This window comes from Dasypus novemcinctus, chromosome 16 (assembly GCF_030445035.2).
Source record: "Dasypus novemcinctus isolate mDasNov1 chromosome 16, mDasNov1.1.hap2, whole genome shotgun sequence".
Lineage (NCBI taxonomy): Eukaryota > Metazoa > Chordata > Mammalia > Cingulata > Dasypodidae > Dasypus > Dasypus novemcinctus.
The window spans coordinates 31813440-31838824 of record NC_080688.1 but is presented as its reverse complement, the minus strand read 5'-3'; the positions used below and the strand labels follow the sequence as shown (position 1 = coordinate 31838824).

General features: G+C 43.6%; 1 protein-coding gene across 32 annotated transcripts in view; it reads right to left on the bottom strand.

Annotated features, from left to right (window-relative positions):
* Nucleotides 1–606: 606 nt before the first annotated feature.
* The window catches only part of DLGAP1 (DLG associated protein 1), a 1067602-nt gene continuing 1042823 nt past the window's right edge, over nt 607–25385 (bottom strand). For 25 of the 32 annotated variants that reach the window (XM_058277444.2, XM_058277451.1, XM_058277464.1 and 22 more), the window contains 3 exons: nt 11052–11143; nt 6803–6955; nt 607–4034 (listed from right to left, as the gene is read on the bottom strand). In XM_058277444.2, the coding sequence (XP_058133427.1) occupies nt 3825–4034; nt 6803–6955; nt 11052–11143 (455 nt within the window). In that variant the 3' untranslated portion in view covers nt 607–3824. Of the gene's footprint in view, nt 4035–4096; nt 4190–6802; nt 6956–11051; nt 11144–25385 lie in introns of those variants that run through there. The other 7 variants (XM_058277472.2, XM_058277474.2, XM_058277471.2 and 4 more) reach the window with 1 other exon arrangement.

Genomic DNA, 25385 nt, shown 5'->3' with positions numbered 1-25385 from the left:
ATCTGTATGTTTGTGTATAAGGTAAGGTTATGCAGATATGACCAGATTAAAACCAGATAAAATTGACAGTGACCAATGGTTACCAATTTTAGATATGGGAAGGATAGAGATGGCACTGAAGAGGAAGCTGAAAGAAGATTTGGGTTTTGGATTGTGTCATATTGGGAGCACAGCCTTTCTTTGCTGTGAAGATGGGTTGGACACCGCAAACGTTATTTTGATTTTCCTACCCTCGAGGATGGTGTGGGAAACAAAATTGATGAGATGCATGTGAAGGAAACAAAGAGGGTGAAAGATACCTGGATTTGCATGTTGGAGAGGTTAGCAACTTCTTTCACAAAAACAGTGATCCTCACTGTAAAACAGTTCTTGCAGCTCCTGAACTGATACTTTCATATGTGGTGATCATGACAGCAAAAGGACTTTCTAGTTCTTTTGTAGTTAAATCCTTTAAGTAGGATGCAAGATCTAGCTCCCTGCTCAACATGTTGTTCCAATGGAAGTTAGAATGACATGCTGCTGAATTGCTTCATTACTACCTCCAAAAGACAATTATTTATATTTTGGAAGAAGCGGAACTCAGTAGTAAAAACATGCAGACTGGAAAGCAGTGCATTAATTATTTTATTAATTTCTTCTTTTTACATTATGGGAAACATTGATCTATTTACAGTTGTTGTTGTTTTGTCCACACACAATCTAGGTAAATAAGCCTATGAAATTCCAATTCATAAAGCCATAAAAATGTTCCCCACCCTTCCATCTGAAGGCTTTCAAATGAATCTTTTTTTTTTTTTCCAAACCAAGATAATTTTTAAAAATTACACTTGGGAATTCAGCTATGCTAGTGATTTACATTCCAGTTATTTAAAATATGCATCTAGACATGTTTTAAAAAAGAAATGGTAAATTCACAAGGATAAGGCTTAAAATAAAGTGGGTAATGCACAGTAAAACATTACAGAAACATCTATAAATAACAGAAATATATTACAAATAAATTAGTTTTATTTACCATTTCAAATATTAAAAATCTTTAATCCATTTCTTCATCTCTCTTTACAAAAGGTTATGTGAATTGTATGGAAACATCTGCAAAAAATATAATAAATACTTAATTTCTTTGAACGTTTTTGATGTGGGAGGCAAACTTTTCTTTTGTAACCCCCCTTTCCCCAAGAAAATGCCCAACGACTTTATACCAAAGTTAAACAAAATAAGTAATTTTTCAGGGTACATACATTTTCCATCATGAACTAAAAAACATTACTACAAATTACATCAAAAAGAACCAGGTAACAAAGGATATGCTCATGAGTGTTAGTTTAAGGGGTCAAGTGGTTAACAAGCAGCATTGCATGGGGCCAGGTTTTTAACAATAATAATTAGCTTTTTTATAAAGTGTTCGTACAATTTAAATTGGGTTTTTAAGGAAGGCAAAGGTCACGAGGCCTTGTCCACAATATGAACAGGTAGGCATTCAGGTAAAAGATTTAAAATTCTTACCAAAAATATCATATGAATATACAAATACCAATCACATAGACAAGATAAATAGGCATTCTCTTGTCTCTCTTTGAAATATCCCAGGCTAAATCAGTTTCCAAAGAAAATATTGTTGGATGATCTTGAATTGCATCATGAATTTATTTCTTAATCCAAACCTTAACTCTACCTCAGGGCACTGAGCTGTAGCTGGGAAGCAACATGGACCTTCAAATGAATGCTGCTTTGTTCATGCTAATCTATGAGACCCAAGCCATTTTCGGCATTGAATGTGATCACAGGCTACCCAAGGTGGCAGATGTCATTCCTCCATCCAAACTGTGTGTGACCTTTCATTGCTGCTACAAAGTAAAAGAAAGGTGTATTCTTTTAAATAGCAAATACTTGAAGCTCAAAATCTCTGTATGCTCCAGTTTTTACAAAGCACTCGAAGGGCTTTGGTCACCCAAGTTAAAAGTTGGTTGGTTGGTGTTTAAATAAGTTAGTAGCCCTTTTCTTGTAAACCACAACAGTAAACATTTGTGCCCTGTGTATAAAGATAGCTCAAAGCATCGATGGCTCTGAGAGGTAGCAAATTCTCTAGTGGTTTTAGAATATGTTCACGAAAATATTTGTGGCCAAAGCCCAATCACCTTTCTGAATTTCATAAATTAAATTAGCACCCGGCTATGAGAGTGTATTTTTTAAAAAGTCTTCTCTGGTGCAAACATATCTAATATATGTTTTGAAGTCTTTCGTTTTTCGATGGCAATTTCTCATGCTTTAGGGTATGAGCTGGACATAAAGTGCCAGTGATACTTTAAGATTGCCACATTCTAAATGTTTAAACTGCTCCGACTTAAGGACATCTAAAGAGAATTTCAGCTAGACGGGAAGTGCATACTACCCCAATCATGATTAAAAAAGAAAACCAACGTTCTCTGCCAACAGCCTGGATTTCTGTCAGTGTTTATGAATCATGACCTTCCCTACCCCCTCCTCCTCAAGGTTGTTGAACCCTGCAGGTCAAATTCCTTTTCTTACTACCTGGAACCTCAGGATGACAGTGACAGCTCTTTGGAATGATGCAGCATGTCTACTGGGGAAGAAAATTTATTTTACCAGTTTGACCTAGGACAAAACCCTGATGCTGGGGTAGGATAGGATCCTGTGTAGTCAGTTGTAAAAGGAGACTGGAGGAGAAAATGTGTCTGAAATATGAACTACTGGGTTAAAACAATGTGTCGCATTTAAAGGGATGATAGGAAAACCCAAACTTTTCTCTGAAGACAGTCTACTGCCATTTACACCACTTCTTCCGCAGATGTGTACCTACCTATGTGTAATCAGGTTGGATTCTAACAACTTAACAGAACCAACCCTTTCCCCCTTAAAAGCCATCGCCACCACAAGATAATTATACATAGTACAATAAAAGTTGATAAAACATTCCAGGTCTAAATTTTCTTAAGAGTAGGACAAAAACAAAACAAAACAAAACGAAAAACCCTATGTATTATCTGACACCATCAGTGCTTCCTTTTCCTTGCCTTGCCTTTCTTCCTTTTATTGCCTTTCAGAATAGATTAATTTCCCTGAAAGATCGAATTTACAATCGTCTGCTGATTGAAACATTTGAAGCAGTGACTGATGAGATAACAGCGAGGCAGTGTGCGCAGCCCCTCCCGCACCTGCTGATCTGACTTCTCTCCTGCACGCAGCGCACCCAGGTCCCTGGTCCAGGGTCCGCCTAATCCACTCCCTGTTTGCACTCATTATCTCCAGCGAGAGGGTGTGATTTCTCAGGTGGCAAATAAAGTGCTCCATCTGCTTTGAAAAATAATGACCATTTATGGGGGAAAAAGGGAATCTGAGCCCTAGTTTCTTTCACGTGGAAGACGGTAGCGTCCCAAAGGATCACCCTGTAATACTGGATTTCTGAAATACCCTATGGTTTTATATTGCTGAGCTCTAGGAACGGACTAACTTTAGAGAACCGAGGATGGAGAATGACCTTAAGGTGCCGCGTCTATACAGGTGCGTTGGGTTTTGCCAAGAACAGAAAGGGTCGCCTCTCTGGGCGAGGCAGGGCGACAGCGTCAGTGCTAGGCGTCAAAGCGCGGTGGAGAACGTGGGCCAACTGGTCTGGAAAGCAGGGGGTACTGGAGGACGGCTCCTGCGAGGCTGACAACGACACCACGACAGTGGGGAGGGGGTGTCACCAGGCTCCTGAACGGCTGATGGAGGAGAGGGGCGGGCAGAAAGGGCGGGCGGGAGGGGGCCGGAGGACACACTCTGCGCGGCGACGCGACGGGGAGGCGCGGGGAGCGCGCGGGCGCTCAGAGCCGGGTCTGCGCCTCGGGGATGTAGATCTCGATGCTCTCGGCGCTCTCGGTGGCCGAGTTCTGGCGGACGGACGCGGCGCGCTTGGCGGCCATCAGGCGCTTGCGGGCCTCCTGGCGCTGCGAGCTCTCCAGCGAGCGCTCCCGGATCAGCGGCGCGGGGCCCTTCGCCGGCTTCTTTGGCACTGGAGGAGGGACCCTTCTCTCCTGATCAAAGCAGAAGGGTCAGGACATTACACAGCTTCTCAGGACAAAGCTTGGGAAAAACTGGGATAGGTCAGGAGTTAGAACACACATCTTTTACCTAAGGGTGGTTAGTTCTTATCTGCACACTGCATATTTTTTTCTCTTCATTATTCTGGCTTGGGTATTCAAAGGATGCAGAGACAAAAAAAAAAAAAAATACCGGTAAGCTTAAGGCAAGGGGTAAGGCTTGGATTGCAGGACTAGTTCTCGCCAAGGAAAGGATGTGGGGATTTAAAAAGGCCCCCTGCTGAAAGGCTGCCACTCTGGAGATTTCACTCTTTCTGGTGCCAGAGACGGGACAGGAGAGCAGCAGGGTCTCAGAGCTCTGCCTCCCCTCTACGGAGGCAAGTCAGCGGGTGCCAGCTGGCTTTGGAGTTTCAAACCATCCACGCCCTCTCCCCAGGCCCACCCCGTCTTCCCTTCCCCCCCGAACCTCAATGACCAAATGAGCAGGAAGAGATCAGAGTAAAGGACTGTGTTCTTGAGGTTTGTTGATGCCACAGTGAGTTACACCCTTTTGCACATCACACACAAACACACGCAAGCAATATACGGTACATGGGGCAGGGGAGAGAGGGGACACGGATACTCCCTACTCAGGATGAGGGTCAGTTCCAAGACCCAGGCCCTTAAAGCCTCCTGCTGAGTGGGTGGCCGGCTCAGTCCTTAGGGGCCTCGGGGCAAAGACGATTCCAATCACAGGGTAATTTCATGTCCCATGAAAACTTAACCCAGTACGGAAGGGGGTCATCCCCTTAGTGGCAACAAACTATAAAATGGTTAGATATTTTAAATGCCACTGGAAGAAAAAGGAAAAAAAAAAAACCCACAATAAACCACGCCGTTCATCACTTTGGCAGGAAAAAAATATATGCAAGCGGGAAAGAAGGGATCTAAACCAGAAAATCTTGTTAGGCAAAGGATGTTGAACTTTCAGGCTACCAAAGGGTCCATATAAATTTGATGTTTTCATTTAAAATAAAAATAGTCTCAATTGCTCACAACTCTAAATGTGAAAATATCTCGAAATATGAATTATATGATTCTCCAAAGGGCATCGTTTACGTCTTAACGCTTAGGCTCACCAGTGCAGTACCTTTTTGCTTGAGAGTGTGAATACCTAGTTAGACTTAGAATACTGGTTTGACTGCATTTCCTTGACTGGCCATTTAGGGTGGATTCCATGTGGCCTAAAGGAGAGAAAAGGGGAGCACAGAGTGCTAATGCCAGTCCACCAACTTTGATTGTGTTTGTTCATTTTTTCCCCCTCCTTATTCATGGGCTGCTGAAAAGCTCTGATCACAGACGAAACTGTCTAAAAATTTAGGAATCCAGTTAATTAACGCTTTACTACGCAAATGCCAAGAGGTTTTCAGGTATCAATTCTTAGCATCACCTCTTTTGGGCATTTTAACTTCTTTGTTGGGGGACCCAGTGGATATTGGAAACATTTTAATCATATTTTCCTTTCCTTGTACCTTTTTTTTTTCAGCAATAATTTTTAAAACTCAACATGAGACATTCGATGAACAGCTCGGAAACTAAATTACCAGTGTGTGTATACATCGGCAGTGCTTTCCTAAAATAAGGCCAATTTAAAAGCTTGGTTAGCAGAGAGTTTTACATGCAGATTAAACACTAGATGGGGGACACCCACCCCTCAACCATTAATGGTGCTTTCATGCTTCGGACTAACACCCCCAGATTGATAGCGATGGCACTGTAGATGGGGGACAGTGATAACTGTATCCCTTTCCTGTCCCTTAGAGATTGACCCTTGGCACCAGGTTTCTCCAAGGAACCCACTGACCCCAAGGACCCTGAGATTATGATGGGTAGCAGCAGAATGGATCGAATTGCTGTTAGCTTTCTGATAGATGAGAAGATCTGTAAAAGGTAGCGTCACCCATGTTTCAAGGGCATAGCCATCCCGAACTTCTAGAAGTTGAGTTGCATGGAATTCTTTGACCTCAGGCCATAGGAAAGCAAAGGGCAGAAAAAGTCCCAAACGACAGGCCACCGAGGTAGATGGCCATTAGAAACCAGCGTGAGCCTGCTGAAGTCACATAGTCAGATGTAAAAAGTACAATTCATTAATTAAAGAAAAAGGATTTTAGTCTTTATTTCTAAACTGTTGAGGAACCCAGTGAGCAATATTCCCCAAGCAAATCAACCCAAAGTGAAACCCTTTTGAAAAGAAAAATCCCACCATTTATAATTACTGTGAAACTTTATGGTGTATTTTTTTTATACTTGAACAACAGTGATTTCTTTATTACTATATTTATGAAATGATTATCAAAGTCAGTTATTTTTCAGGGCTTCCTATTTTTTTTCTCAGCAACACATCCTAGGGGTGCAAGGAAATTGAATTCTTGCTCTATGCAATCATGCACTGAGATGTCATTTATTTTAGTTTAAAAAGCAAAATGGAGGCAGTTTCTTCCAGTGACTAAAATGTTTAACTTAAAGTTTAATTAACAAAAAAAGCGCCACATTCCCATTTTCCGATTCACAAAGACAGGTTTTTCTTTAAAAATATGCCTGAAACATATTACAGATAATATCCCAAATGGTTACTATGTAAACATTGTCATTACAATGAAATGAATATGATATCAGCTCCATTTCACATTGTAAACGGCAGGACTGAGTGCAGAAGCCTATTTAGACTGTCCAGTGTTTGTGCAGGTTTTTAAATGAACCATACAAAATCTACATTGTTCTACCTTCTTGTCAAGAGGATCCATCTGTTTCCAATTATTGGCCTTTAACTGATGAAGTTCATCAAATTTCATACTAATATTTTCTATGGACAACTGCAGCATGTCCCAAAACCCCGCCAAATCCTGGGAGGTGGGTCTTGGACGAGCATTAGGATTCTGTACAAGAGAGACAAAAAATATCCATGCTTTAGAGGCAAGCCGTGATGACGAGCACAGGGCCAAAGTGGCCTTTTCAAATATTTCAAACAATCTAAGGCAGATGAGTTTCTTTTGGTTTTTGGACTGGATAACTGTGAGGCTACAAATGGTAATTTCATACACTCGTCTGTTTTGAGTCAGTGATTCTCAAATGTCAAGGCTGTAAAACTCTTCTGTTGTAATACAACATCTATCAAAACATGGTGTGGGAGGAGGGCCTAGACATTTGAAAAATCCCAGAACGTGCTGATGCACTCCCCAAGATGCATTTTTAAACGCCACACGTAAATGAAACTACCATCTTGGAAAAAAATACATTATATTATTAGAAACTGTATTCAGCTTCCAGCTACCCAAATTATTCAGAGAATAGATAAGGAATCTCAGATGAGATTAGTTTCAGTACTCATGTTGAGTGAAATACTAGGGTAAATAAATGATGAGGAGTAATCAAATAATCGAGTTCTCAGTCTTCTGTGTTTAATAAAGATGTTACTAATAAATAAGCATTTTATCATAAGACTGCTTTGACAAAAACATTTGGAACTTAACTAGTTTTAAATTGACCATGACATAATAAAGCAAATATCATGTGCTTGCTTTGGCAGCACGTACATTTAATATAGCAAATATGATAACATGAATCTGTATATAAACACGTATTGTATAATACCCACTTGCTAGATAACAGCAAAAATTCTTTAGTGCTTAAGGATTACTTTGTCCCCATCCACTTATCCCTGACAACGATTAGAAAGTGTGAACCATTAATTTATATGATCTAAGACAGAAAAAATACAAATAAGAGACTGAAGATCTCAGCTCCTCGTTTAGCACTACCTGCAACAGTAGCTAAAGACATTCAGGTTTAGACGGGTGGGTGGGAGCCTTCCAGGTCAGGGGTCTCTGGCTGGGTTCAGTGTTTGTCACCTCTGGGTATTTCAGGCAATCTGGAGAGACTATGCAACCTCCTGTCATATAGTAGCTCAGTACTTTTTAAACGAAACTCTAATTTTAAAAAAAGCCTAATAATGAAATATCAGAATTTCAGAAAGTACAAGGTCCGTGACCCCAAAGTTAATAGTTTGGAAATAACTTCTTGGTCCTTGATGGACTACTATTCTTGGTCTGGAACAAAAATAAGTACTAATATGGGGGGTGGGATGGGAAATGGGAAGTTATTGCTTAATGGGTAGAGTTTCCATTTGGGGTGAGGGATTATCAAAATGGGTGGTGGTGTTTGTAGTGCTCCACTGTGAATGTAATTAATACTGCTGAAGTGTACATTTAAAAATGGTTAAAGAGGGAAATTTTGTGTTTTATATATATGTGTGTTATTACCACATTAAAAAATCTTTTAAAAAATATGAATAAAGATGTATTTATATAGTTCTAGAAATATTCATAGTTCTGAAATTTACTGGAAGAAGGAAATTTTGAAGTTTGGAAGTGCTTGGTTCAATATTAAAATCTATTCTAATGACACCTGCATTAACCAAAGGGTTCCTCTGTAGTATTTTGATTTAATAAACTACAAAAAAGTTTCTCAATATCTAGCTTCAGAATGGACAGTAATAGCTTTTACAAAGTACCTTTTAAATGGAGTTCTTTGATTTCCCAATATATTTGACCTTACCTTATTGGTAACTAAAAACTGATCATATTTTGGGGTTCAGTGAAGTCGTCTAAGCCACCAGGAATATTTGTTCAACTATTTCTGTGCATCAGTGCTGCACTGAATAATAATTCAGTGGTCCCAAAGGATTTGCCTAACTCCATATTATGGGCAAGTATTCTCGCTCACTAAAAATTGCTTTGCTCCTACATTGTCAAAAGGATGAATGGGGAAACTGAGGGAGAAAGCACTCAGCCAATCTCAGAATCGTTTGTCATGTGACCTCCCAAGCACGAGCGGCAGCTCTCTCCTTAGCTCAAATAAAAGGCCATCCTGGAGGGCAGAGCTGGGGGAGGATGTGGAAATCTAAGCAGGGCTGGCTTCTGGGTTCATTTTGTTGGATAGAGACAACTCTCATCCATTCATTCTAAGCCTGAGAATCTAGTCTGGGATATTGTGTAAGCGGTTTCCAAATAAGCAGCTATTATTTTCCTCCTCCCCAGAGTAAGAGCTCAAGGAAGGAGGGAGGGCTGGTCTGTGTTTGGACCAATCTAACACTAAAAAGATCAGCACCACTTTATGTCACTGTGTATCTGCCCAGCCACTCTACTGCCTGGGCTAAGGCGGCTGTAGCAGGCCCTCTCCGTGACGGTGGGGAGCAGTACACAAACCCAGGACGGGATTTACAGGGAGCATGAGGTCAAATGGACTTGGCTTTGAATCTTGGCTGTGCCCCTTACAATGTGGTTTGGCCGTTTCCTTAGCCTTTCCATGCCCATTTTCCTCATCTGTAAAAGTTTGGTGAAAAGAATGTCATTATCAACTCCATGGGGCAGTTTTGAGGATTTGACCAGATCATAAACCTAAACGCTCTTTGCCTGGTGTCTGGCACACGTTTCTTGACCATCCCTGCTGGTGCCTGGGCTGACCAGCTCCGGTGGCAGCTCTGCTTCCGTCTACCTCTGACAGTGCTTCTCACATTTTGTCACCTTAGCTCTTCTAGAAGCTGAGGAATAATGTGAAACCATATCCCAGTAACTGAAAACCTCTAAAGGCCAGCTTCAACAAGATTGTTTTCCTATAACTTGTACATTTTTCTAAAAGTTTTGTCTGCAATGTCATCCTTAATATCTGTGCAATGTTCACATTCTATTTCTTAACATGCTGGCTCGTTGTCTAATTCTTTAAACATGATATGCTGTGTTTGCCCTGATGTGCATACCTCTGGGCCAGTTTGAGAAATAAAGTTCTATGGAAGCTTTTTGGTATTTAAAGGAGAGCAAAGAATCTGTGACACCTTGATGAGTTTGCAAATTAGCAGGAATTCTGTACCTGACACATAGCTGAAGCTCAATAAAATATTTGTTAAATTGAACTCACTTATCAGTAAACTCACTTACTTAACTTATCTCATAATGCAGAATAGAATTTCTGAGAAAGTGGAAGAAGAGTAAGGTAACTTTTGCAGAGTGAGGGGAAAACAAACTGCAGATGGCAGGGGTGTGTGGGGGGATGCAGGTAGCCTCAAAGAGAGGTTCAAAAAGAAAAGCCTGGGAAAGAGGGCTGGAGAGCACCTACTTTTGCAGGCTTTCTATTTCTCTTGGTTGAGCCTTGTCTAGATAATCCCTTTCAGTCTATATTTGTCTCTGTTATCAAGAGGAAGTGGTTTAAACCCTAAAATCATATTTTAGGCCAACAGATTGCCAATAATCACGCTTTCACTTTCCACAAGATAAACAAGTTGATTTTCATTTTCTTTGTTTTTTATGCAGCTTGGCCAACAATTGATTTATCAAAAGCTATTCTTGTGGAAGTACCCTAGTAAAGAGAGCAGCAATTTTTCTAAAAGCCAAATTTGAGGATGCTCTTGCCATTTATTTTGCAGTCAATTTTAAAAACTTTATTGTTGGTAGTGGTTTTTATGTTTGCTTTGCTTTATTTTGAAGAAAGTCCAAGAAGGAGGACTTAGTCATTTGTCAAATCTATACTTGGAGATGCCCTCAAACTTTGACCTTTGAATCTAATTAGGGAATAGTCACTGGCTGCTCTTTTAGAAGGAAAATCACTATCTAAAATGATTTCTTTTTGTAATACTATTTTTGAAGTATCAGAAGGTTCCATATTTTGGCAAGCGAATAAAATCAGAGATGCCACGTGAGAACTGGGGAAACTGAAAATTTTTCATTTACAAAAATGCAGGAAATGGAGTTTTAACTTGATTGGGCTTTTCTTCTAAGATTATTTCATTGTAACATAAGTGTTTTTGCTTTTAAGAAGAGTAAGAAATAAGATTCATCAGAAAGCTCCCTCTTCCAGGTGAGAAACTCCAATGGACCTTGACCTGGTTTCAATCAGTTTTACGTTAGTTGGGCCAGTCTTGATGCGGTGCTCTTCTCATAGTACTAGCAGGAAATCATAGAGATGGGGAATGTTACCTACCAGGTTTTCTTCACACAGTTCTCTGAACTGGTAGAATTTCTGGGCCATGAGAAGTTGGGCACTGCCCACTGCAGTTCGGATTTTCCCTAGAACTGAAGAGAGCAAACATACAAGAAATTTACACATTATGTCTCACCGCTGAGATTTCGTCTGGTAAAGCAAAGAGGATGTTATGTTGTAATAATCAGGAAAAACAGTGTGCAAACACACTCACACACACACTCACACTCACAGAGCCCCCGTCACTGTTGTGACTCTCTAGGTCTATGTGACAGGAGCTTCTGTGTTAAAGGGCAAAACGACATGGGAAACGACATGCTCTTCGTGCACCTTTCTTGGGAGTAACAGAGTTTTCCACCACAGCCCCGGATGTCACCAAGAGAACAGGCAAATAGCCTTTTTCTTTTCCTCCTCCTACCGCAGTATAGATCTCAATTGTTTACCAGCACAGTTATGGATTTATGGAGTCAGCAATCAGGGTCTGCTGGTTTGTTTTTCTAATACAATAATGACAACAAAGGAAAACAATTCTAACTTGGGGTGGGGGGTGGAGGGGTTCTCTCAGCACTCACCATATCCCATCCACATCCTTCATTACTTTTCCGGAGCTCAGCCACTGGTACTGTCCGGAGAGAGCCAAGGCGAGATGAAAGGTTTTCTACGCATGAACATTTTTCAGCCCGTTGCCTAGGGAACGCCCACACCATCCCAGCTTTACACGCAACAGAGCAGGGCTATTGTCAGTCTAGGCTGACTTCCCCGAGCACCGTGCTGAAAACATTCCCCTTTGCAAGCTGCTGCTTGTCTCCCGGGCAGGGTAAAGGCGAGACCTTTTAACTGGCAGGCGTGCTCCGCCGGGGCGGGGCCTCGTTCCCGGGGCGCTGCCCGCCCGCCGTGCCCTGGGGAGCAGGTGCGCGGCTGGAGCGCGTCCCGCGGGCAGCTCCGCACACGCCCCGGTGCCCGAGCGGGGCAAGGGGCGCGGGGCAAGGAGCGCGGGGCGCGCGCCGTCGCGGCCCGGGGAGGAGAACTAGCGTGGAGACGGCTCGGATGAAAGCTTCGCGGGCGGCGTCTGCGGGGCTTTCGGGGCTCTTTCTGTAGTTGCTGTTCTGATTTACAGAGCCTGGGGGGTGGGGTGGGGTGGGCAGTAGAGCCGAACTCGTCCTCCGCGAGACTGTACTCCGCAAGCCTGTACTCAAACACTGAGCCACACTGGCTCCCCTGGGTTGGTTTTTCCCTTTGTTTGGCGTAGGCACCTGAAACCGAACCCAGGACCTCCCATGTGGGAAGCAGGCGCTCAACCACTTGAGCCACATCCGCTCCCCCTAGAGCAGGGTCTCTGATGCACGTTATAGCTCGGGATTACATAAATATTTCAGCTTTCCCACACACATAACTCTTGGGTCTTGATGAATTCTCTCACATGTCCACAGTCAAACTAAATAGTTGAACTGCAGAAATGGAAACCAGTTTCGCCTCCTCAGGGATAACAAGGAATCCCTTTAACAGTTACCTGGAAGCAATTCCTCAGGCCTAAAAATCTCACTACTTTTTTTTCCCCCTCCCCCATCTGCTTCGAAAGTCTTTTGGGATGGTTATCCTGTTCCTCTTTAAGTGATGAATCAGTCGTGGGAGGCCTCCTCGCCACGTCTTGACATCCCCGTGAAGAAAGGATGGCATGCTGACACACACAGCCCCGTGGTGGTGGAGTCAGGTTCCTGAGTCCGCTCTGAGGCCTGGCTGCAAGCCCTGGACCAAGCACTGAGGCTCTCTGTTCTCTCACAGATAATATGGGGTTACTGGTACCGATTTCTAGGGTTGTCATGACAGTTTAAAAATGAGTCAATACATCTCTGACTCAATAAATGTGTTACTATGCAGCAGCATCTATGGATGTGCCAGCTGTGACAGCCACACTTGTCCTGGCGGGAGGAGAAGAGCGAAACAACAAAGCCTGCATTATTTAAAGGTGATCCTACATCCGGGTTGCCTGGGACAGGGATAGTTTTTGGATGACCGGTCTCAGATGGCAGAAGATAGGTTGAGCAGGCACTTCCCAAGTGAGCAAGTGGCTACAGGAAAACTCTGAGGTTTGTGGAAACTTCTCTGAATTATCTTGCTGAAGGGGAGGACTGTGAGCCAGCAAATCTAAGAATGAATCATGGGAGCTTAGGACGAGGTACCGAGGTCTCCAGTTTGCTGGCTCAGGTTCCGTAACTCCTGGGAACTATCATAGATACACGGGCTGCTCTGATAAGCCTCAAAACACTGAGCTAATGGTTCCCAATCGCATCCTCAGATCTGAGCTACGTAATCAGAGGAGCTGAATAAGACAGAGGTTCTCAAATGAGGAGAAAGCACAGCTTCCAACAAGCATCTGGGCAACACCCAACCTTGTCGGTAGGGGCTAACGTGGATGTCTTCTTGACAGCAAAACAAGGGCCACCTTTCTTCATTCAGCGTGGTTTGGCAAGCGCCCCGGACTCAGAGCAAAAATATCTGGGGTGGAGTTTTGGCCCTTCTCTTTGCCAGGATTTTGCCATCAAGTTCCTTGATGGAAATTCCCTACTGGTTCCAGGATCGCCTGCATTTTCAGTGTCCAAGTGATGATCTTTCTTAGGCCCAGAGAGGAGCGATGATGACTCAGGCCCAATGAATCAACGAAACATGTGGGCTTAGGGCAGGTAGACAATTCTCATTTTCTTGCTGTCCACATTTTCTATTCTAGAGAACCGAAGAAAGAAGATCTAATGGAGTTTGATATGTGTTCTTTTTTTCCTAATACACACACACTTGGTGTGGGAGATAACTCTTTTCTCCTGAAAATAAATGTTATATTTGTTACCTATGTCTTGAGGAAATAAAAAAATTAACAGAAAATAGTAAAACATGAGTGGAAGTAAAAAGTAGAAAGAACAAGGCTTAAATTTGCTAAAGATATGAGATAAAGAAGAAAGAAGCATCTTAATGTCATTTTGAAACTGTTCTTAAAATGTTCAATGCCAACCTGCAAAAGAGTGGAAAGAAAAGTACTCCTCTAAGGAATTCTAGATAAGGAAGAGTCAGATGGCAATAGTGAATGACACATATGGGTTGCAACTGTGGGCTCTTCCCATGCATAAGAAACAGCCCAATCTTGTTTCAGAAAGTTCCAGAAGTGCCCTACATGTAAGGCATCTCTTCCAGGGTTAGCCTCGCATGTCAGTATTTTACTAGAGAGTAGTGGCAGTTAACTTTGGCAGGCTGACCCAGTCCTCAAAGCCAAGACCGAAAAGCCAAAGAATTTGGAAAGGACTTGGGAGGAAGGCAAAATCCCCTTGGGGTTCTGGGAGTCATTCATTCATTCAAGAAATACTAGAGGCACTGTATTAGATGGACACGATGTGGTGAAAAGCGAGAATAAGTCCATGCCCTCATGGAGCTTACATTTTAGTGGGGAAAACTGATATAAAACATACGAACGTAGGTATACATGCTTTACATTTGCTACATTTACTGAAATTGGGACAGATGGGGCTGAGTATGATTGAACATTTCAAGAGTGGTGAATTCTTTAAATGGTGGTTAGAAAACATTGAGTGTTCTTGGTCTCTCTCCATAAACTGGAAAACAAACAAACCAAAAAAAACATGGTTTGAAGTGGTTTCTGTTGTAACGTGAAAATTGGCTCTGGACTCAACAGTTTGTTTTCATAATTACTACTTGTGCAATACTTAATCATGCAACAGGCCTTGTTTTGCTGTGCCACTCTTTTTACATAGGTAACTCTAGTCTCCCCAGGTGCCTTATAGGCACCCTGACAGTGAATTTTTTAGCCCACTTCCTCCCTTCTGTTTCCCTCCCCAGTTCTTTTGTTAGTCTGTCCCTCAGTGGAAGTACAGAAAACAAAAACATGCTGTTGAACTGAGTTCCTTCTATTTAAGAAGTGGGCACCACTTGATTAACTCCCCCTCTTATAATTCTAGAAACCTCTCCCTCCATAGCAGATGTTTAGGGAGAACCAGGCCTGGCTGAGCTCACCACACAAAACTAGGAAGATCTTTTGGAAGCTATCACTGTTGCCTTTGCAAAAAACTGGGCTACTTAAATTTATTATCATCTTTTTTTTCAAAGCACTGTCATATGCTTGTCTCATTTGATCCTCACAGGACTCTGGGAAGCAGGGCAATAATCATGATTTCATTTCAGAAAATTTGGGCTCAGGCTGGGAAGGGCTGTCCCAGGCCCACGCGGCCTCTTGGACCTCTGGCCTCTTGGTGGCATGCGAGTTTGATCTGTGTCTTCTCGTGGCCCCTCCAGCTGTGCTCTTGTTTCCACAACAGGGGGCTTCTCTCAACACCTCTTGAAAATGGGTCTGAATCTACTTAAGTGGGAGCCCCTGGGTGTGAGGTCTTTTCTTTAGTGAGCACTTCTAGCAACCAGGGATGAGGGTGGGTGCCATAACCGGTCAGGGGGAGGACTCTGAAAACATCAACCTGACGACTGAAGATGGGACAACAAAGTACCTGAAAGGCAATTTCAGTGGTGAAACAGGGATAACTTGGACAAGATGGTGTGAGTGTCCAGTTTGTTTTTTTTTTCCTTTTAACCATGATATATCATAATGCAAAGCAGAAAAAAACTATTTTGGGCGGGTGGGGTCTTTTATGAAAATTATTTAAAAAGTATCCCCTGGCTACATTCCATCCAACATGCACGTATTTAGAAAAGAGCATACCTCCTCCCTCCCATTGACCCCTAGAGGGTAGGATTTTTATTTTGGGAACCAGGACGTGATATGAAAGGCACAGGGATGCATAGAGGGAATGATTTCTTTTAACCTTGACAATGAGGATTTGGCAAAGCTGCCTGGAGTTTCCCGGTGCTGGAGACGGCAGGTAAAAAACAAAGACCATTTACCTTTGTGGATGCACCTGACTTTTGCTGAATGAAAATAAGCATTTCAAATACTTAAGCATGATTAATACAGGTATTAATATCTTTTCATATTCCAAGACAAGGCAGGTCTCTACAATTGAAAAGCCTGAAGCACTGGTTTCTCTGAGTGGTTTCGATTCTTATTTATGAGGCCCAACTCCATGGCATCATCAAGCAAACAGAGAAGAAATGGGCATATGTTCTGCCTTCAACATAGCGACCCTGTAGCCTGGACTCTACACATAAGTACAAAGCAGCACTATCTGGCTGTTCTACCCGTGGTGGGCCGTGACCATGGTGGAGTGCTGGGGAGACAAATTCCCATTCCTCTGTCACCTACAGTCCAATCCTCCTGGTGTGCTTCTCTCACAGTCAGTCTTTCTATCTCCCGAAAAGCACAGGTGCTGAAGGCAGGAAAACCCAGCTTTGATCTTGGGAGAGTTTATTATACTTCCTTCATCTGGCAAATGGATGTACCACTAGCTTCATAATACCGTGGGTTACTTAATGAAATAATGTATGTGGATTGCTGGAAGGTCCAGCAGGAATTATGGCTTCTGTTTACCCTACCTACATTTTTCGGTTCATGGTCATTTATCTGGGAAACTAAAAGGCAGCAGGATCCACCACAGGGAATTACTTCTCCTGCTGACCTTTACACTTGGGCCTCTTTCCCCCAGCAGTGTGGGTGAGTTTCGCCCCTTTTGGGATGGCACTCATTCAGGCAGTCTTTCACAGGGGTTAACAAGGAGGTGATGGATATCTTCTGTCTATTGGTATTAGGGATTCAGAAAAATTTTTCAGGGTCCCAGATTTTAGTGCCCCTCTGATTGCCTGGTGCAGTTTCCCACACCTGCCAGAGAGACGATCCTGGCCACCCGGCAGGGTGATAAGATACACAGGAGAGAGACCCTGAGCCAAGCCTAGACACCTTGACCGCGCAGCTGGAGCAGAAAACAGAGGGCCTGTGGAACCAAGTGTGTGACCCTCCTTGCTAGCAGCAGCTTCTTTGTAAAACAAGACCCATTTCCAGAAGTATGCCAGATATTCCTGAGCTACTGTCCCATCCCACTTTCCCAACAGCCCTTGACCATGCGGTTCTGTGCCACTGTGAATCCATGGTCTCCAAACCCTGCTGGTCTTTCATTGTTGGCCATGAGTCCTTTGAGATGTCCTTGGTCACCTCCCTCTCTGACCCTGGCTATACATCCTCAATTCGACCCCTACACTCTCAAGTTCAACCCCTGCCTTGCCTCCTAGAGGATGAAAAGGACTGGGAGAATCAAGCTTGAACACTTTCAACCTTTTGTCTCATTCTTGTCCCACACGCAGTGCCCTCCAACTGCCCCCACCCTTCTCTGACCCCCTTTCCCATCCACCTGTGTCCTTGGTCTGATTCCTAATGACTGCTCTGCCATCTTGCTTGGCGAATCTCTCCCTCTCTCTGCAATCTCCGCTTTGCTGCCAGTGGATTACCCTAGACGCCAGAAAGCATCCTCCAGTTTCTCTCACTCTACAGAGTAAGAAAAAATCCCTCCCCCTCAAAACTCATGCTCCTCTCCAGCTAATAGAAAAGACCTCTTCTTCCCGTGAAGACCCCAACTCTTCAACTGCTCTCTCTTCTTCCTCAGCTCCCATCTGTCCCTTCCTCACTGCACACTGGCTCTCTGTCTGCTCACCTTCCTGGACTCCTTGGTTGCATTTGAGGAAAGGAAAGTTGGCTGCCTTGTCTGCAGTGACAACACTCTGTCCGGGGCACTGGGCTCCTCTCTGAGGCTTCCCTCTCTGTTCTTTATGGACTTCCTCTCCCTCTGCCTCATCAACGCTGAACACAAAATTCAAACCTGGGCCCTTGCCTCTACCCACTTTCCTTATTCCGCAGTGATGGTCTCTATTCTCTTGGTTTCAGCTATTTTTCAGTATGTTTATGTTTCTCAGATTTGCTCCTCCACTGTGTGCTGACCCCACCAGCTTCAGAGGAGCACCTCAAACCACTCGCTGGACACCTCCTGTCTCCCCAAATCCATCTCCCTCACCCAGGCAGTCCCTCTTGGGTTACAACCAGGGCAACAAAGCTGGGTCAGCCCACCCACAGGACGGACTTTCTCCTTCCCTGGCCAAACTTGGAGGTTTGGTTTTATTTGAACTAATGGGTTTTTGTATCTCTTGGAATTCCCATATTTCCAGTTTTTCTGTGGTTCCTTATCCTTCATGGGAGAGGTCCCCATCCCTTCAAATGGATTGCGGGCACAGCTCCAGGCTTCTGCAGCTTCCCACACCCCCCAGCTGTTTCCCTCCTCTGTGTCTTTGCTCTTGCCAAACACTAAGCTGGAAAGCCTCGCCCCCCTCAGTTTTCTTTGCCTAGAGTCAATCCTGTGTACTTCCTCCCAAAGCCTTTTTTTTTTTTTGAGGTACCGGTGCTAGGCATTGAACCTGGAACCTTGCGGGGCATGGAACCAGGGGACCCCATATGTGGGAAGCCAGCACTCAACTGCTGGAGCCACACCCGTGCCCCTAAGGCCTCTTTGGCCTCTCGCCTCTCCCTCTTCCTTGCTCCTCAGGTTGTCCTGTGCAGCTCTGTCTCTGCCCTCCCCACATCCTCTCCAACACTATCAACTCCTATGTCTGTCTTTCCAGCCAGACCTGACCTCCCGAGGGCATGGGCCGAGCCTACATAAGCCCTGGTACCCTGCTGAAGGAACATGTTTTGAAACTCTACCGTCGACAACATTCTCCCTTAATCAGAAAAATTAATTAACTGTAAGATGGCAGTCTTCAAGCATTCGGTTTCTTTTAGGTTGTACTGTGTCTAGAAGTACTTTTTCAGTTACAGTCTTGGCGAATTAAACCGTCTCAGCTGTGATATGGGTCCCCTTGGGTTTCCAGCTGGAATGCTAGCTGCGGAGGCTGGATGAGCCAGGCCATCTGGGATAGGTTGAATGTCTTTGCGGCTTTACTTCAAGATTTGGCTGCTGCTTTTTTTTTTTAACGGTATTGAATTTAGGAAAGAAGGAAAATGGGATTGAAAGTAACTGGGTGGACCCACTTATTTTTTTAAGTCATGTATATCTGTCAGACAAAATCGGTGGGAGTTCATCAAGTTGCGATTATCCATGTGGAGTACATTCTTATGAGTGTGTCCTCATAGAAAAGAATTTCTCCAGCCTACTGCCCAGCTGCTGCTTGCACACATTTGCGATCCAGATCTAAGTTCTCTGCAGAAAACACGGATCGGTTTCATTCCTGATGGACAGTGGCTGCTCTGCACTTAACAAGTGGTTTTTGTTTCTGTTTTTTTTTAAAGGGAATTCTCAAGTGGAAATTTTGCCAAAGGCTAAGACCGCCAGAGCTTCTGCAAGACTAAAACCACGGGAAAAAAACCATTGTTTTGTTTTTTAATAGCAAGTTTTCAAACGCCCCACTAATTTTACTTTTTTTCCCCCTCCCAGTCCATACTCCTTGTGAAAGATGGTTATGCTTTGGCTTCCTATCTCAGTCTACACTGGCCATGAAACAGTCACATGTGCATCACGTGAATCAAGGCAGCTTTTGTGCCTTGGAGAGTTGAATGAAATGAAAATTCGTTTACATTCCCCTCAGTGGGAGAGAAGGAAAGAACTGGATGGTGTGCTTGCTGTTATTTGCAATTATATGCCACGGAAACAATTATTGTTGGAAAAATGGTCAACAAGCATTATGACAGGAAACCTGGAATCCTGGAAAGTCCACTGGGCCTGGGAGCAGGTGCGCTGTCTTTGGCTGGGCCTCTCCAGGAACTCACCCTGTCCTTCCACTTTCGTGTGTCTCAGGGCCCTAATCAGTCTCAAGGCACAGCCCCACTCCCACCAAGATGAAACCCCCCCAAGAGGATGCAAAAGAATGCCCCCCTGCTGCCCTCCAAGCACCAACACATCCCTCTTGGCGCCCAGTGCTGTGTACACCAAGTGAGCGGATCATTTGAGGAGGATAAACACAAGGCGCTTTACCCGTGATTTCCTTTTCATTACTGCCACTTCCTCTGTGGTCACTAATTTCAGGTTGGGCAGGTCTTGAAAAAAGAGATCTCGTGGCCTGACAGTAGAGGAGAGGGGCGGGCAAGGACCCTTTGAAGGTTCGCTTCAAAGCCTCAGATGAGGGAGCAGGTGTAGCCCAGTGGTTTGGGCGCATGCTTACCATGTATGAGGCCCGGGGTTCAATCCCCGCGTACCTCCTTTAGAAAAGTTAAGATCATAAAATAAAACAGGAAAGAGCCAGTATGCAGCTGTCACTCCCTGCTTATAAAGACAGGAGGGCTTGTGGCAGACGCCTGCAGAAAACAGAGTGCTGCCTTGTCCACCACGGGAATTTCACAGGCTGCAGAGATACACAGAAGGCAAGACCGGGCAGATGAGCCCTGGCAATTCACCCATAAGGCTTTGGCAACGATGGCTGCGCACTGCTTCCGTGACCAAACCTGAAACCGGGCAAAACCCATTTTGGGTTTCCTTACCAGGCCCACACTTGCTGCCCAGGCTCACAAGTTTCCCTGACTTCCTAGGCGAAATTAAAGTAGGATGATTCTGCCTCGGGTTATCAGCTCGTTTCAGATAAAGCCTGAAAGTGCCACATCTAAGTTGTACACACTTCAGGAGGCAGAGAGAGACTTCGAAGGACAAGAAACCGGTTTTTAAATCGCTGTTTCTTCCCAGTGCCCTTGAAACCCTAGCCTGTGTTTTTTACCCCCAGCTCTTGACTGCATTCCTCGCTGGAAGCATTCAATCCCATCTGCAGTTTCATGCCCGTTAGATAATACCAGACGTATCCATGTAACATGCAAGCCTCTGTTAAATAGCACTGAGCCATCTCCCCGGGACAGCTGTTTCTCACAAGAGCTTCATTGTCTGAGAAAAGCATGTATCATTTTACCGCAAGGGCTGAGGGAACAAGCTTTCTGTCAGCTGCTCCGGCCTGGAGCAAACTTCATTCACTGTGGATTTTCCCTAGTTTGTTATCAAGCCAAAAACATACTATCCACTGTGAAGGCTGAAGCTTCAAAACAAGCACCAGAGTCTTTGCTCTGCTTTTATTTTATCAGGGGAAAGTAATAGCTCCACACGCCTCAAGAATTTCGAGTCAAGACTTCTCAAAAGGTAGTTTGAGCTTACGAGTCTCCTCTGAGTGCTTGTTTCCAGGCTGCCCCTTGTTGTGCACAATGATTCACTGCAGGTAAAGGGTTGCCCCGCCCTGGCATGCCCGAAACAATAGCCCTGGGAAACAGTTGTCAGAATTAGGATGATGGCTTCATCACATAATCCATAACCGAGTAATTATTTAAAATTGGATTTATCCTTTCTTCAACTCCCCATGGAGAAAGATGACCACAACAACTATGCCAACAATTTGTACTTCAAGGGCCCGCTGAATAAACAGGTTGTTTTGCAAACATTTTTACTTTTCTGAAAACTGGGATAGTTCTGGCAGCCCACAAAAGAAAATAAGCAAGTGTGATTAGAAGCTTCCTCTCTCCCAGCATATCTCCGTGATTGTTCCATGATGGTTTTAAAGATCAGAATTCCTTGGAAGAGTTTTAGCCCTCCTTGCACACACAGGGTGGCTCAGCCCAGAAAGCGGTGTATCTGTGCTTGACCCATTTATTAAAGCTATTTTTCTGTCTTTAATAAAGCTACTCAGAAATTGCTACCAAAGAGAACTGGCCTCTCTTCCTTATCACCCCTTATAAAAAAGAGAAAAGGCTAAATGAGAGAATTAGTAAGACAAAAGCCCTCTGCAACTCTAGGCCCTGTTATCGGAATAGACTTGAGCTTGCCAAGGGACTAGGGACACAGGAAGCGTAGTTATCTTGGCAAATGGTATTCATGTTGTATCTGTTCTATCAGACACTTACGAGTTCCGTGACCTTGGACACCACCCCGCAAGAGAGCTGTTTCAGGGGCAAATAAAACACCACCTGTCAAAATCTCGAGCCCACTGCCTGGGGTGTTGTAAGGACAAAGTGAGTATTCTTCCAGGGGTTTAGCCTCTCCTATTTTACTGTTAGGAATTGCTACTGTTTTACGATCACAGCCTTGATGACTTTGCACTGGCCTCATCTGCAGTTGGTGACTCCTTGATCTGGGCATATAAGTTTACCTCTGCCTTTGAAATTTGGAATCTTAGTGGATGAAAACCTTGTAGCCTGGTGTTCCTGCTTAGTATCTCAGAGAGCATGACAAATATAAATAGCTGTCAAATATCTACGGAAAGAAGTTGTGTCTGAAGGGCTGGAAGGCCACACCGGGTTTATCTGGATGGCCCCGCTGGCGGGCACAGCAGTTGTCTCTACCGTTTCTGCGGCAGGTTCTCATCTCTCCCTGCCAATCACCTTCTCCAGTTACATCTGCTCAGTATGTCACAGAAGGGCCTACTCCCATCTTTAGCAGCAATAACTGCTCATTTTTTATTGGGCAGATGTTAGCTATTCAGAAAGAAAGTTTTGGCTAAGTAAAATGATTTAGTAGAACTTGCAAAATATTTTGAGGACTCAAGCACATATTTATTGATGCACTGCTGCGTACTAGGTACTGTGGGAGGTGAAGATGAGTAAGACAAGAAGAATTTCTGCTCTCAGGGAGCTCATTCTTTAGTGGGAGAGGCAGATTTGTAGACTAGCATAGAATAATGTCGATGCGCCTAATAGAAAAATGTACAGGATACTACCAAGGAAGCACCCCCAATTCAGCCCAAAGAGGGCGGCATTCCAGAAAGTGAGGTCCTGGAGCACTTGAGGAAAGAGCAGTATTTTGTAGGCTAGATGGGCTTGTAGGAATTGATGCTGCTAATATGAATCAGTTTTGTACATTTTTAAAGGCACATATAAAGTGCCTTTAAAGGGCACTTACACCAAACATCATGTTACAGTTTGATCTAAAGTTGTAAAATTCTTTTTTTAAAAAATTACTAATTTGGACTCTTCTAATTCACTTAGACCATTGGCTTTCAAATTGCATTCCTAGGAATCTTAAGATTTTTTAGGGAGAGGGTGTCAGGGATCTTGGTCCAGGGGGAGGTAGAAGCTGGGCAGAGAGGACTGCCAGCCTGTATACATCTTCTATAATCCAAAGAGCTTTTCTCCTCCCCATATTTTATTTACCAGTGTTTTGTGTAAATATATTTAAACTACAGAGGAAGACCAGCTCCCCAATAAAGATGATTTCTTGCCTATATATCTGTTATCCGTTGAATCGTGTGGTCTCCCACCCAAATATACCTGGGAGTCCTAACCCCCAGTATCTCAGAACGTGACCTTGTTAGGAAATAGGGTTGTTGCAGTTATAATTGGCTAAGTTAAGAAGAGTTCATACTGAGATAGGGTGGGCGCTGGTGTCCTCATAAGAAAAGGAGAAGAGTGGAGTGGGAGTAGCTCAGTGGCTGAGTGCCTCCTCTGCATATACAAGGTGCCTGGTTGGAGGGGAAAAAAAAGATTCTCAGACCCGGGAGGGGAGGAAGTACTGTGGCGGAAGGAGGCAGAGCTGAAGTGCGGCAGCTGCCAGCTGAGGACTGCAGGCCAACACCAGGAGCTAGAAGAGGCGGGGAAGGCCTCTCCCCTACGTGTTTGAGGGTACGTGGACCTCCCGACACCTTGATTCTGTACTTCTAACCTTCAGAACTGAGAGTCAATACATTTCTATGGTTTTAAGCCACCGCATTTGTGATGATTTGTTACGTAGCCCTAGGAAACTAAGATGCCATCGAAGACTGATTTATTCATTTGGATATGTTAGAGCAAAGCACCCGAAAATACTCCTGTCTCTGGTTAGCTTTGCCCGGCCTGCACCCAAGGCTCTGGTGCCACATCCCAGGCAGCAACCTCAAATGAAATAAAAGACAAAATAAAGAGGCAGCTGTGAGGAAATTCATCACTGCTCTAAAGAAAAAGAACTCAAGAAATATGGCTTATCAGCAGTGGGTCAGTGAAACCTCTGTGTACAAAGACAGCAAATTATTATTTAGAACAAATCTTGATATAATGAATACTTTTATAACAAGATATCTTCACATGGAATATGTTTGTAAGTCATTATTTTAAGCAACATCTGAAGTAAAATTCTGGAAACAACAAGTGGTTGGGCATGAAGTTCATTATTTTGGGAATTTCCCAGTAGCTTATATTTCAAAATACAAAACATGCTTCTCTTTTATCCCAAACCCAAGATGAGAACTTGGTTTTCTGATGAGATTTTCACCTTTCAAATATTTGTGGTGGTATCAAGATATGTATTTTCATAGCTCCTTTTATTTTTTATTTTTAAGGAAGATTTCCCTAAATCCTTACAAAATGATTATCTCCATGCATCATTATAAAGCTGGGTTGAGAGAAGTAGAATGATGAAAAGAAAACATCAAATGAGCAGCTTTTCTGGGTCCTACTGAAAGCCAAGGGAAGCTAGAGAGAACTGATCCCAAATTAACTTGCACTGAATCCTGAAAGATGACTTGTCCCGTTGAGCTGTCCTGTTTAGATGTCGTTGCTACATAGACACTGGCATTTTTCCTAGGAATATCTAATTAACTTTGAGAATGCCCACAAGGGGAAAGGAAAGTAAGTGGATGCAACTCCTAAGACTTTCTTTTTGACTCCCCTTCCACCCCAACCCTCCACTGCTGCTGGGGGGGTACCCCATTCACCTGTGGCCAAGGCAAAAAGCTCATTCTGCCTCTCATCAACACTCAGATAAGTCTCCAGGGGTACCAACAGTCAGGGGCAAAGGTCAGGAAGATTCACTTTTCCACTGCTAAGTTATTTGCACGCAGAATATGAAAGAGCCACAGGAAATTTACAGAAACTCATTTGTGAATGTCCTAACCTGCTCGTTAAGGCAGCAGAGAAGCTGGTAGTCATCTCATAGAGTTCTAGCAGGAGAATAACCCCAGAGAAGAGCTGTGAGGGAGGCAGTAGACACAATGAGGAAATCCTACCACCGGCTGTTATTTTCCAGACTTGGTTTTCATAAAAAACAAGACTTCCTGTATAGAAAATCTCACCACTCCTCACAAGTTTGGTGAAGTCTATTTAACATGATTAATAGCAGACTCTAGATCTAGTAATTAAACAATTATATTTTGTTAGGGATGAAAATGCATGGTGGTTACATAAAGAAAAGTGCTTATCAGTGTGCGTTGCATAGTGAAATGACATGATGCTTTGAATTTTCTTTAAAATACTCCAGCAAAAGTAACAACAACTGGGAAGATAAGAAATAACCCTGGTTGATGGTTGAGGCTGGGCAGTACATGGGGCTCATTATAGTAAACTCTTTACATTTATTTGTGTGTGTTTTAAAATACTCATCATAAAAAGATGGTCAGTGATAAAATAGGCTTAAAAATCACATCATCTCTTCAGCCATTATCGGTTTCTACGTCCCTAAGGCAGAGTCTGGC